This window comes from Octopus sinensis, linkage group LG1, assembly GCF_006345805.1.
Source record: "Octopus sinensis linkage group LG1, ASM634580v1, whole genome shotgun sequence".
In the NCBI taxonomy this organism is placed as follows: Eukaryota; Metazoa; Mollusca; class Cephalopoda; order Octopoda; family Octopodidae; genus Octopus; species Octopus sinensis.
In genome coordinates this window covers 207,007,542-207,021,767 of record NC_042997.1, presented here as the reverse complement: position 1 = coordinate 207,021,767, position 14,226 = coordinate 207,007,542, and the positions used below count along the sequence as shown (strand labels likewise).

Genomic DNA, 14,226 nt, shown 5'->3' with positions numbered 1-14,226 from the left:
TAGTAGTATATCCTACTCCTATATTATTTTTAGAAAATATGTTTCTATAATAAATGATTCTATTGTTTTAGTGATTTCTTTTATAATATTATCTTTAATCTGGATCCCATAAGGTACTATCAACCAAATTATTTTATTTTTATCTGTGTTTATATTATTATTTCTCGTATCCTTATTTACGCTATTATTGTTATCATCTTTATTATTTATAATTGGATCTAATTTTTGCCTATCATTTAATCTTATATATTTCCTTATATTCCTATTTTTATTTTTATTCTTTATTCTATATATATTTTCTGTGTTTTTTATATGCTCCTTGTATTCTATAAAATTCCAATGTGTTTCTCTATTATAATTATTTTGATTATTATTAATTTTGTTTTTATTTTTATTTCTATTCCCATCTACATTTTCTTTACATTTATTTATATACATATATATATATATATATATATATATATATATATATATATATATATATATAAATCTATATATATATATATATTAATAAATAAAACATATGTACATATATATACATATATGTACGCACCTACCTCTACATGTATATATATATGCATATATGAGTACAGGACACCAAAAAAAATGTCGAACACAATGAGAAACGAAAACATAGACACAAACCCAAGGAACTGGACATTTTTTTAAACAACAAAAAAATAGAGTACAGGACAATTAACACAAAGAAAAAACCCCTTCTTCAGTCGCCATGGTTTCATCTACTCTACGTTTCGAAGGTGAAGGCGAAATGTATCTTCGATAAGAAACTTTCCTTCCTGCGAAAAGCAAATCAATTAAAATTTGTGATCTTTTCGCAGAGGGGTAAAAATGGTAACAAAAACAGGACAGTAACGACAGTACAAAATATAAGCAGTAAAAGACAGGACAAGGAAAAACAAGATAAGAAGGGCTGTTAACGCCGAACGAAAAAAGTATTATGAACGCTGATTTCTGTGAACGACGAACGGAGCAAAAAGAATTGCCGTCCACACCTTGAGAAAGTCAAGCTAGAAAAGACAGTAGCGGAAGTCACGTCGTGGGTCGCGACGGGAGGGGGAGGAGGAGCAAGAGAAAGAGAGAGAAGAAAGGGAAATGGTTGTGAGGAAACCATGAAGAATGAGAGAGGGGAGAGAGAGTGAAGAATGAGAGAGAGGGAGAGACAAGTTAAGTAGAGGAAAAGGAAATCAAAGAATGAAGGCTGAGAAAGGGATGGGACATGTATATATATATATATATATATATACATCTAATGTAGGATAAAATGTTTTCCAAAAAAAATTTTATCAATGGCCAGCATATTAAAAAAATACTTTTAAAGGTTAAATTTATAAACAACTTATAAATAAGCGCAAACGAAAAAATTTCTAATGCCAAATATGCCGAAACTAGACACATTGTCCATAACCATATAATTTATCGCAATAAGCATGCTACTCGAAAAAGGTCGATAGAAATTTCTACAAAATTCCGTTATTACTATATCGGACTGATTTCAGGGTTAGTTCATAAGAACCCTCCCTTCGTCAGTAATAAATGCGGCAAAGAAATAAATGAAATACTTACTCTAATTTTTTAGAAATTTCTGTCGACCTTTTTCGAGTAGCGTGCTTATTGTGATAAATTATATGGTTATGGACAATGTCTAGTTTCGGCATATTTGGCATTAGAAATTTTTTCGTTTGCCCTTATTAATAAGTTATATATATACATACATACAGGGGTTGGACAAAATAATGGAAACACCTAGCATCATAATTTTGAAATATCTATAAAACCGTCTACAGCTTGTTTATTTTTATGTTTTTTGATTTATTATTAGTGTTGCTTAATATGTTTTGACAAATTTGCTGTTTTAAAATGACAGATCTATCGAACTTTCAAAGAGGTCAAATTATTGGTGCTCTTATCACAGGCACTAGCATAACAGAAACAGCTGAAATGCTTGACATATCAAGAAGTACTGCCTCAAAAGTAATGATACCCTTAGAAAAAGAGGGGAAAACCTCCTCGTTGAAACAAAACTCTGGAAGAAAACCAAAACTTTCAGATAGGGACCGTCTGACTCTTACGCGAATTGTTAGAAAAGATCACAGAAGTACAACTCCCAAAATCACTGCAGAGCTTAATGACCACCTTGACAATCCAGTTTCAATAAAAACAGTTGGCTAGGAGCTACACAAAGCCAGATTTCATGCGAGGACTGCAATCAGAAAACCAATCCTTTCAAAAACAAACGTTGCAAAGCATTTAGAGAGGAGTAAAAACCTACAGAATTGGTCCCTAGAGCAGTGAAAGAATGTTATTTTCTTAGACAAGTCATCCTTTACCTTATTTCTGACCACTGGCTGAGTGTACGTGTGGTGACAGCCAAAAGAAGCATTTGACCCAGAATGCCTTCTTCCAACTGTTAAACATGGAGGAGGATCTGTGATGATGGGGAGGGGGGGCTATATCTTGGAAATCCGCCGGCCCAATGGTTTCCCTTCATGGCAGAATCAATAGTCAAGACTATTTAAGCATTTTATCTGATCAAATTCATCTTATGGTTGCAGAACTGTTTCTGGAGTGAAAAGAAATCCTTCAGGATGATAATGCACCAATTCACACAGCTAAAGTTGTTACTGAATGGCACGAGGAACATTCTAGTGAAGTTGAACATCTTCTCTGGCCTCCACAGTCCTCAGATCTCAGTATTATTGCACATTTATGATGCATTTTAGAAAAACAAGTAAGGAGTCGATATCCTCCACCACCACCACTACAAGAACTGGAGACTGTTTTAGCTGAAGAATGGACAAAAATACCTTTGGAGAAAATTCAAACTTTGTATGAGTCCATACATCATAGAATTCAAGCTCTAATTGCTGGCAAAGGCTGTCCTGCCCCATATTAAAATAAATTTGTTTGAAACTTTAAGGTGTTTCCATTATTTTGTCCAATTATTTTGTATATATATTATTTTGTATATGAGACGCAGTTTGGTTTTGTGCCAGGGAAAAACACCCCTGATGCTATATTTCTGGTAAGGCAACCGCAGGAGAAGTACCTAGCCAAAGATAAACATCTGTACTTGGCTTTTGTTGACTTGGAGAAAGCCTTTGACAGGCTCCCCTGATTCCTTATCTGTTGGGCAATAGGGAAACTAAGGATTGACAAGTGGTTCGTAAGAGCTGTACAGACCTTGTATAGAGATGCTGTCAATAATGTGAAGGTTGGTAACAATGAGTATAGTGAAGAATTCCAGGTAGAAGTAGGGGCTGACCAAGGATCAGTGCTCAGCCCCCTCTTATTCATTATAGTCCTCCAGGCAATAACAGAGGAATTCAAGACAGGCTTCTCCTGGGAACTTCTCTATGCTGATGATCTTGCTCTAATTGTTGAGCCACTGCCAGAACTAGAAATGAAGTTCCAGGTATGGAAGCAAGGTCTAGAACTGACGGGCCTTAAAGTCAATGTAGTAAAACCCAAAGTCCTAGTAAGTAGGAAAGCAGACAATGCACAAACCCCTTCAGGTAATTGGCCCTGCTCGATCTGTAGAAAAAGCAGTGGTAGAAACTCCATAAGATGTACTCAGAGTAAGCTATGGACACATAAGAGGTGCAGCAATATCAAAGAAAAGTTAACCAGGAAGATAGTTTTTGTGTGCAGCTGATGCACAGGTGCAATAAACACCGAAGATGTTCAGAAAACAGATTCCATCACATGCCAAGGTAAGAAACTAGAAGTAGTTGATAGGTTCTGCTCCCTAGGCAACCGAGTCTGTAGTGTGGGTGATTGCTCTGAAAACGTTGCCACTAGAATAAGAATAGGTTGGGCAAAGTTCAGAGAGCTCCTACCTCTGCTGGTAACGACGGGCCGCTCACTCAGAGTGAAAGGTAGGTTGTATGATGCACATGTGTGAACAGCCATGCTACACAGCTGTGAAACACGGGCCATGACTGTTGAGGACATACATAGGCTTAAAAGAAATGAAGCTAGTATGATCTGCTGGATGTCTAATGTCAGTGTGCATACATGACAGAGTGAAAGCCTCCTGAAAGAAATGTTGGACATTAGAAGCATCAGATGTGGTGTACAAGAGAGATGACCGCGCTGCATATGGATGAGGAGAGCTGTGTGAAGAAGTGTCACACCCTAACAGTGGAAGGAACCCATGGAAGAGGGAGACCCAGGAAGACATGGGATGAGGTGGTGAAGCATGACCTTCGAACATTGGGCTTCACAGAAGCAATGACAAGAGACCAAGACCTTTAGAGATATGCTGTGATTGAGAAGACCCAGCAAGCAAAGTGAGATCACAGCCATAGACTACACAAATGTCGCATAACCAGCCCTATAAAAGTAACCTTGAATCACCAGGTGATGCGCAATGCTTGAGAGGACATATTAAATCGAGTAAAATCAAAAACCAAAAGCAAATCGAGATTGAAATAAAAATGGAAATGGAAATTTAGTTGTGGGCAATGCCAGATCCACTTGACTGGCACTTGTGCAGGTGGAACATAATAAGCAACATTCAAGTGTGGGTCGATGTCAGTGGCACATGACAAGCAGTTGTGCTGGTGGCACGTAATAAACACCATTCAAGTGTGGGTCGATGCCAGCGCCATCTGACTGGCACTTGGGCTGGTGGCACGTAATAAGCACCATTGAAGTGTGGGTCGATGTCAGTGCCACCTGACTGGCACTTGTGCTGGTGGCACGTAATAAACACCATTCAAGTGTGGGTCGATGCCAGCGCCATCTGACTGGCAATTGTGCTGGTGGAACGTAATATGCACCATTCAAGTGTGGGTCGATATCTGCGCCATCTGACTGGCACTTGGGCTGGTGGCACGTAATAAGCACCATTGAAGTGTGGGTCGATGTCAGTGCCACCTGACTGGCACTTGTGCTGGTGGCACGTAATAAACACCATTCAAGTGTGGGTCGATGCCAGCGCCATCTGACTGGCAATTGTGCTGGTGGAACGTAATATGCACCATTCAAGTGTGGGTCGATATCTGTGCCACTTGACTGGCACTTGTGCTGGTGACACGTAATAAGCACCATTCAAGTTTGGGTCGATGTCAGTGCCACCTGACTGGCACTTGTGCTGGTGGCACGTAATAAGCACCATTCAAGTTTGGGTCGATGTCAGTGCCACCTGACTGGCACTTGTGCTGGTGGCACGTAATAAGCACCATTCAAGTTTGGGTCGATGTCAGTGCCACCTGACTGGCACTTGTGCTGGTGACACGTAATAAGCACCATTCAAGTTTGGGTCGATGTCAGTGCCACCTGACTGGCACTTGTGCTGGTGGCACGTAATAAGCACCATTCAAGTTTGAGTCGATGTCAGTGCCACCTGACTGGCACTTGTGCTGGTGGCACGTAATAAGCACCATTCAAGTGCGGGTCGATGTCAGTGCCACCTGACTGGCACTTGTGCTAGTGGCACGTAATAAGCACCAGTCAAGTGTTGGTCGATGTCAGTGCCATCTGATTGGCTCCCTGAGCCAGTGACATGCAAAAAGCACCTACTACACTCTCAGAGTGGTTGGGGTTAAGAAGGGCATCTATCTATAGAAACCTTGTCAGGTCAGATTGGAGCCTAGTGCAGCCTCCTGGCTTGCCAGTCCCCAGTCAAACTGTCGAATGCATGCTAGCATAGAAAATGAACGTTAAACAATAATGATGATATATATATATATATATATATATATATATATATATATATATATACAGAGAGAGAGAGAGAGAGAGAGAGAGAAAAAGAGACAAACAGATAGATATAGATATGATTAATCTATAATAGTGGTTAATATATTCTTAAGGTCAAATTTGAATCACTCATAAGTACTTATCGCCTCCATCGCTAAGTCAGTTCCAGACTAAATTCCATTCAGTTTTTTTTTCGTAATAATGGTCCATCCAAATCTACATTTGGATATAAATTAATTGAAATTTCATCATCATCATCATCATTATAGTTCATAAGAAAAAAGTTAGGTGAAAATATTTGAGGTGAAAATGAGAAAGTCAAGTGAAAAATTGATTTTGAATGAAAATATTTCAATTATTTTGAAAGAAATTGACTTTCAAAGAATGTGCTCGATGAGATGAATTTTTTGTGAGGAACTCATTAAAAGATATTAGCCACAAAACAGTGGTGTGGCTTTAAATGACCAAAAAATATGTTAAGTAACCCCCCAAATTGATTTTAAATCAAAATATGTGAATTATTTTAAAAGGAAATTATACAAAAGTTGTGTTAGAATGAAAGTGCTCTATGATAGGAATGTTACAGTGAAAACCTTGTCAATAAATATTAGCTATAAAACAAGTGACAAAAACAAAAGGTGATTATTTTTAACAAATTAAAATATTTCTGTAATTTTAAGATATTTAGCATTTTAGAAGATGGTAGATGATGTCAGAGTTTACTTAAGGGTACAGTTTAACTGAAATTAGAGAGGTACACACTTTGATTCTCTGTAGTGGCTTGTGAGGCCACTCTTCTTTTTGTGTGTCTTTCAAGGGTATTTACCTGATCTGCTAAGCTGTTTTCACAGCAATTCTATATTCAAGTTTGTTTTATTTTCTGCAAAAATATCACCTCACTTGGTACCTCAAAGTTTGTCTCTCAAAATATATCATTCACCCATGGCAGTCAGCATTTCTAGGATTCATCACAAATTCAGTTATTTTCAATTTAAGTTGATATTTTGGAATTTGAAATTTCTTTGTATTAAGCAGGTGTATGGATCTTGGGAAGTCATCTGGGAGCGAGAGGTGGAGTTACCGTGATGGTTCAGAAAAATCTGGATCTTGCAATACAGATGATCTTCCTGGATCCGGAAGGTAAGTCACTGGTTTTGGACGTGAAAGACTGTGAAGGACATACTTTCAGGCTAGTTGCTGTCTATGCATCATCATAATGGACATCATGACCATGATGTTTATGATGATGATGCTCATGATGATGATGACGATGATGATGGTGGTTATCACAATGATGACGGTGATGTTGATGATAAGTTTATAATCATGAAGCTGATGATAATGATGATGCTGATGCTGCTGATGATGATGATGGGTAAAAGTTTTATTGTTTTATTTCTGTAAATTTTCACAAATATTATTTTTGAAAATTTAAGTCAAAAAAAGAAAATTTTACAAAACTATGATTAAAAAATAAATAAATACCTTTCTCCGCCATGATTTCAACAGGTATTTTTGCTCTGCAAATGAAAATAAAATAATTAGGAAAAACATTGTTAAGGTATTAAATACATCATTTGTTGTCAAAGTAAATTCTCTCTCTCTCTCTCTCTCTCTCTCTCTCTCTCTCATATAATTACAGTTAAGAGAGAGATCAGAACAACTGGGCAGGACTCAGACAGGAATCCATCTCCCCCCTTTACCATTCAGATTCCTCAGCCAAATGCAATGCTTGTCTATTCACATTGTTTTGAATCGATGCCATTATCTCATAGCTTAAACATTTTGATAACGTGATTATCTTTTTAGCATGACATTGTAGGGTAGGTGTTACAAAGGCCGGATCTTTCCAGTTTAAATATAAGACAAGTTATATGTTAGGGCCAGATTTGGCCAGTCTAAATGCTAAAAGGTTAATTGACAACATTGTGCAAGGTAATAAGGTTTACGTGTGTTTGGGAGAAAGTACAAAAGATATTTTCACATTTAACAAAGTCAGCTGAATAACGTGTTAGCCAAACGTGTGATAGAAAATGAATGCACAAATGCCTGTGTTTATAAAATCAAAATGTTTACCAGTTGACAATGGTTGACAGCAAGCAAAAACACTGTCCAGTTTTTAAGCTGGTAAGAGGTATTGTCATGGAAGGTGCAAACAAGGGGCTCTGCATAATATCACATAAATGCAACTGAGTCTGGCCTTCTAGTGTGAGCCATCTGTATAAGTTGGAGGAAGATGTGCAAAAGTTCACTAGCTTTTCCCAGGGTGTTTTCTGCCAACAACACATTGGTCTTTAACACATAATACAGCAATTGTGATTGGTCAATTACTTCGTTGGGGTTGTGGTACTCCTGTCACAATGCCAGTCACCATGACTCCTGCTCAAATGTGGAAAGCAAAGAAACCAAATCTGTTACAATTTGTTGGCAGACAGTGTGTCGTTATTGAGCGATAACAATTTCATAACAAATATTTGAGTGTTTAATAATGCACACAGATTCGTTGTGTTGTTGATTTAATCTCACATTTAAGATCCAAGGTAAAGTGTATCACACCATTGGAAGTTTAATGTCAGAAGTCAATCAAGTGCCATCATTCGCACAGCTGTACTTCTTTGATACACACTACGAGAATCGGATGAAACATGAATGATTTGCAGGCAGATATATTCATGACACTACAGGTTATATTCAGCAAGTAAATCCATGTTAGCATCATTTCAAGATGCTGTAGAACTTTCGATAACGAAGTTATTTCAATCCTTCTACACCGTGACAAAAAGCTCAAACCATCCAAGGCTCACTGTTGCCGGAACAACTTGTCTTTGAATCCAGAGGAGGCTGCATTGGTTCCGGATGATATCAAGAACCCTCTAGATGTAATCATACACTGTCATAATGGACATGTTCAGTGAATAAACTCTATCCACTGATCATACGATCCACTGCATTATGTTCTGCTACTACCGGAGGGATTAGATGGTTGACAGGTCAATATGAAGATATCAAATGGACAAACATTAACAGCTATAAATTTTTACGTTTACCAACTGCAGGTAAGAACTAATTTGGATGATCATATTATAATATGCTGTAGATCAGTGGGCAAAAGTAGAATGGAGCATATCTGATAACCTCACTGTTTGAGAGACACAATAAGAATGATCTTGTTTGAGATTACAACCATCTTTGGTTGGTTTGACCCTGTTGTATCCACTGATCTGATTAGTTGGCAGCTGACGTGGTCTGTCTCTTGACTTATTTCACGCCAGAGTGTACAGCTAACCAATCACGGCCTTCGGATAAGGCCTGCTTCATTTTGAGCCACCTTAACTCTTTATAAGGCACTTGTTTTCACTATTCTTTGTCTTTCAGCTTTAGACCTTTTAAGGTCTAGTCACTGACCACAGAGCTACTCAGACATGTTCCAGTTCCAGCGACAGATGACCAGCCTACCAGTCACGCTCCAGCTTCAGCCACTACGACGCTAATGTATGCCTGCAATGTAGGACATTCTCAATCTCCACTGCCTTCATCACCATTGTCGTACTTCATCTTCACGTCGTCTCCACCATCGTCTCCATTCCATCGTCGACTTCAACAACATGTACACATCAACACCGACCAAGTTTAACTCACACTGTTAGTATGAATCTTTCACCACGGAAAACAGTTGCAGTATATCTAAAGAACTTACTATATCGAGACTCGGCACGGCATGATAGCCCCAACCTCTACACGTGTAGTAACTGGCTCTGCTACATGAACCGCTAACATCTTGTTATAGAACTCTTACTATTGTGTACCTCATGAACTGGTAAACTAACTCAATATGCTGAGACTTATCCTATGCTTTGTATTTCTGTTTTATGTGCATACACCTTTTGTCTGTACCTTCTGTCACACACACAAACACACAATCACGCATTCATACACAACACTTCGCTACCACTCAAACACTCTCTCTCTCTGTAAACTTTGTGAATAAAGTCCTTTTTTCTCTCAAACAGTAGAATGGTTTGTTGTCCTCATTCATTTATTCTGTTGATGTATTTGGCTTCTCATATTATGTTAGGGTACGACCGTTCTAAAGGAGACAGTTGTCGCCAACTCCTTACGTGCAGTCGTCTAAACCCTACAGTGGAATGGAGCAGGCTAAGGTGGGCTGAACTCCATCAAATGACAATCAGAGCAGAAAAATACTCAGGGTTACTTGACACTGTCAACCAAACTGATACAATAATACCTGGAACAAGAATTATTCTCCCACCGAACCATCACTGGCAGTTCATGATTTTACAGCAAGGCCTTCCAAAATGCCATATCAATAGTGAGAGCAATGGGAAAGCCAGATTACTTCATCACATTTAAGATAAATCCAAAATGGACAGAGATACAGACCACCCAACTTCCAGGGGAGCATGCACAAGACCAACCTGATATTGCTTGTCGAGTATTCAAAATCAAGCTTGATGCACGTCTCCGTGATCTACTGGAAAAACATATTTTTGGAAAAGTTGTCAGAGATTTTGTCACATGCCAGGGGAAAAAACTGCAAGTAGTTGATAGCTTCTGTTACCTAGGTGACAAAGTCAGTAGCGGGGGAGGGTGCTCTGAAAGTGTAGCTGCTAGAATACAAAAAGCTTAGGCAAAGTTCAGAGAGCTCCTACCCCTGCTGGTGACAAAGGGCCTCTCGCTCAGAGTAAAAGGTAGACTGTATGACGCATGTGTACGAACAGCCATGCTACATGGCAGTGAAACATGGGCCGTGACTGCTGATAATATGCGTAATCTCACAAAGAAATGAAGCCAATAGGCTCCGAGGATGTGTAATGTCAGTGTACATACTCGACAGAGTGTAAGTGACCTTTGAGATGAAAGTTGGACTTAAGAAGCATCAGATGTGGTGTGCAAGAGAGATGACTGCGCTGGCATGGTTATGTGTTGTGTATGGATGAGGATAGCTGTATGAAAAAGTGCCACACCCTAGCAATAGAGGGAACCTGTGGAAGAGGTAGACCCTGGAAGACCTGGGATGATATGGTGAAGCACGACCTATGAACGTTAGGCCTCACAGAGGCAATAACAAGTGACCATGATCTTTGGAGATATGCTATGCTTCAGAAGACCTGGCAAGCCAAGTGAGACCGTAACCATAGCCTATGCCAGTGCAGCATAACCAGCCCATCTAAGAGCACCCTTCAACCATTGCGCAAAAAACTACACTTGCGAACACCTGTTGAGTTAAATGAAGTCCTTGTCATGGATGATGCCAGAACTGCCTGATTGGCACCTGTGTTGGTGACACATAAAATGCACCTTTCAAGTGTGGTCAATGCCAGCACCACCTGACTGGCCCTCATGCTGTTGTCAAGTAAAAAGCACCCACTACACTCATGGAGTGGTTGGCGTTAGGAAGGGCATCCGGCTGTAGAAACTCTGCCAGATCAGATTGGAGCCTGGTGCAGCCTTCTGGTTAGTCAAACCATCCAACCCATGCCAGCATAGAAAGTGGACTTTAAACAACAATGATGACGATGATGATGATTAGAGAACAGTGCAGGAGAATTCCTAACTGGAAAGCGCTTGGCCCAGTTGGGGTTCAGGAATTTTGGGTTAAAAACTTGACAGCTCTGCATAGGAGAATTGCAAGATAGCCGGATAAAATACAGAATAGTGACATTCAAGTACTGGCCTGGATGACAACAGGAAGAATTGTACTATGCCAGAAGGACCCAAGTAAAGGGAATGAAGTTGGAAATTTCAGACCAATATCTTGTTTGCCACTGATGCGGAAACTGATGACAGGCATCATATCAAACAGCATCTGTAAGTACTGAGATGAGAATGAGCTACTCCCAGTGGACAAAAAAAATGGTGTAGACATAAGAGCAGAGGAATGAAGGATCAATTACTAATCGATAAGACTATCTTGGCTGATTGCAAAAAGAGACACAAAAAGTTGATGATGGCATGGGTGGACTGCCGGAAAACATGATATGGTCTTACACTCGTGGATTATTGAATACCTTAAACTGCTTAAGCTGCCACACGATATCCTGAAACTAATACAAAACTCAATGGCAACGTGATGAACTGAACTCACAGCATGGAGAAATAAGCTGGGAGAGGTAAATATCAAAAGAGGAATCTTTCAAAGGGACAGTCTGTCACCTCTGTTGCCTGTATAATGTCACTAATAAGCCTTTTTAAGAAAGATGCCTGTGGGGTACATTCTAGGCAGGGTGAAAGTAAACAACCTGTGGTTTATGGATGACCTAGAGCTAATCGCTAAGACTGAGAAAGAAATTGTGAGTTTGATGGCAACTTGTGCAGAGGATTAGCAAAGATATTGGCATGGAATTTGGGATTGAGATATGTGGTGTAATGATTCTCAAAAGGGGGAGAAATCAGTAAAAGTCATGGGATCAAGCTGGAAAGTGGTGAAACTATAAGGAAAGTTGGAGAGGAAGGATATAAGTATTTGGGTGTCATTGAAAGAGATAAGATGAATGAATACAGGATGAAAGAAATGTACAAGAAAGAGTATTTGAGGAGGACTCAAAGCTAAATGGCCACTATAAGATTAGAGCAATTAACACATGGGCGGTTGCTTTGATGAGATGTGGAGCCGGAATAGTATCTTGGAAGAAGCATGAATTACAAGAGATAGACCTGAGAACATGTAAATTAATGACATTGAACAAGGAACTACACCCCAAGAGTGATGTGTCATGGTTGTATGTAAAGAGGTGAGCTGGAGAATGGGGATTAGTGTGTAGTTAAGGTTGTGTAAGGGAAGGGGAGAAGAGCTTGGCTTGGTATGTCAAGGGGAGTAAAGAAGAAATGATTGAAGCAGTGAAAATGCAGGGTACCTTAAAAGTGAAGCCGCAGATCCAACATGATTAAAGAAAGTCGAGAGACAGCAGAGGAAGAAAATTTGGCAGGACAAGAAAATGCACAGTCAGTTCTTGAAGAATAAAGATGAGATTGATTAGAATCGAAACTGGAAATGGCAGCAGAAAGGAGACTTTCTGGAGGCAGTAGTGTGCATCACTCAAGAACAAGCTCTCAGAACAAACTCCTCTAAATATCACATTGATAAAAACACTGACTCACTCAGTGTAGGATATGTTCTGAGAAGAGAGAAAGTATAAGCCATATTGTTGGTGAGTGCTGTAAGCTGGTACAATGTGAATACAAAAGGAGACATGACAATGTGGCCAGATATGTCCACTGGTTGTTGAGCAGTAAAGCAAACCTCGAGAGAGCCGAACAATGGTCGGAACAATGGAAAATGAACATTACAAAATAACATGCAGTGCCACCAAGTCATAGAGGTGAGACGGCCAGATATCGTGATCATCCATAAAGATGAAAAAATAAATAAATAAATAAATAAAGATAAGAGATGCTGCAATACCAGGCGATTCTAGGGTAAAATGTAAGGAAAGAGAAAAAATTGAGAAAAAGCAGCCATTGCGGTACAAGATAGGAAAGTAATGGGACATGAGGAATGTAATGGATATACCGGTGGTAATTGGAGCATTAGGAGCAGTTTTCAAGGGCTTTAAAAATGCATATGAAGAATACTGGAGCTGCTGTCAGGCTCAAAGTGATCCAGAAGATGGCATTGATGGGTACAGCTCGCATTCTAAGGAGAGTATTGTCTCTTTGAGTCACAGGAGAAGGCACAACTTGGAAAACCTTTGGTGATTTGTTGTTGCCTGCTTTCAAGTGAAGAACAATCGGTAATTAAGAACTCTCCGAGAGTCTATAATAATAATGACGCCGGCGACACCAATGATAACGACGACAATGATGATAGAGTTGCAGAAAGAAGGCTACAGGAACGCATGATCCATTATATAGAGACAAAGCATTTCTAAATGAAGAAAAAGCTAGAAAGGAAAATCTAAGAATAGCATGGATAGATTATACGAAAGCCTATGACGTGATCCCACACTCATGGCTAAGTGGATGTTTGAGTATATTCAGTAATTGCAGACAACAAAAGAGAATTAATTAGCTTTAACATGAAGGAATGGAAAGTAGATCTCTGCTCAGGTGACACACTCTTAGGAAAAGTTAATATCAAAAGAGGAATTTTCCAGAGGGAGTCGTTATCCCCTTTAATATTTTGTCTTATGTTTGATCCCTCCCCAGTTTAGTATTAAGGAAGGAAAGAGGCCAGGTATCAGTTCAGAAATAGTAAGGGAAAAATTAACCATTTGCTCTACATGGATGATCAGAAGCTTTTTAGTAAGAATGAAAAAGAGATAGATCCCTTAATACAGAATCTAAGATTCTTGAGCAAAGATACAGGCATGGAATTTGGCATTGGTAAGGATGAAAAGGGACAAGTAGTCAACAGAGAAGGCATCCAATTACCAATTGGCCAGACATTAAAATCATTGAAAGGAGGAGAGAGTTATAAGTATCTAAGAGTATTAGAATCTGACAGGGAACTAACTATAGAAATGAAAAGGAAAATTGAAAAGG

At 39.1% G+C, this 14,226-nt stretch overlaps 1 protein-coding gene across 1 annotated transcript in view; it reads right to left on the bottom strand.

Annotated features, from left to right (window-relative positions):
• The window catches only part of LOC115209664 (protein mono-ADP-ribosyltransferase PARP14-like), a 730,077-nt gene that overhangs the window by 691,584 nt on the left and 24,267 nt on the right, over positions 1 to 14,226 (bottom strand). The window contains exons 4-5 of the mRNA XM_036508891.1: positions 12,003 to 12,008; positions 7,210 to 7,244 (exon numbers count right to left, since the gene is read on the bottom strand). Coding sequence (XP_036364784.1) covers positions 7,210 to 7,244; positions 12,003 to 12,008 — 41 coding nt within the window. The remainder of the gene's footprint in view (positions 1 to 7,209; positions 7,245 to 12,002; positions 12,009 to 14,226) is intronic.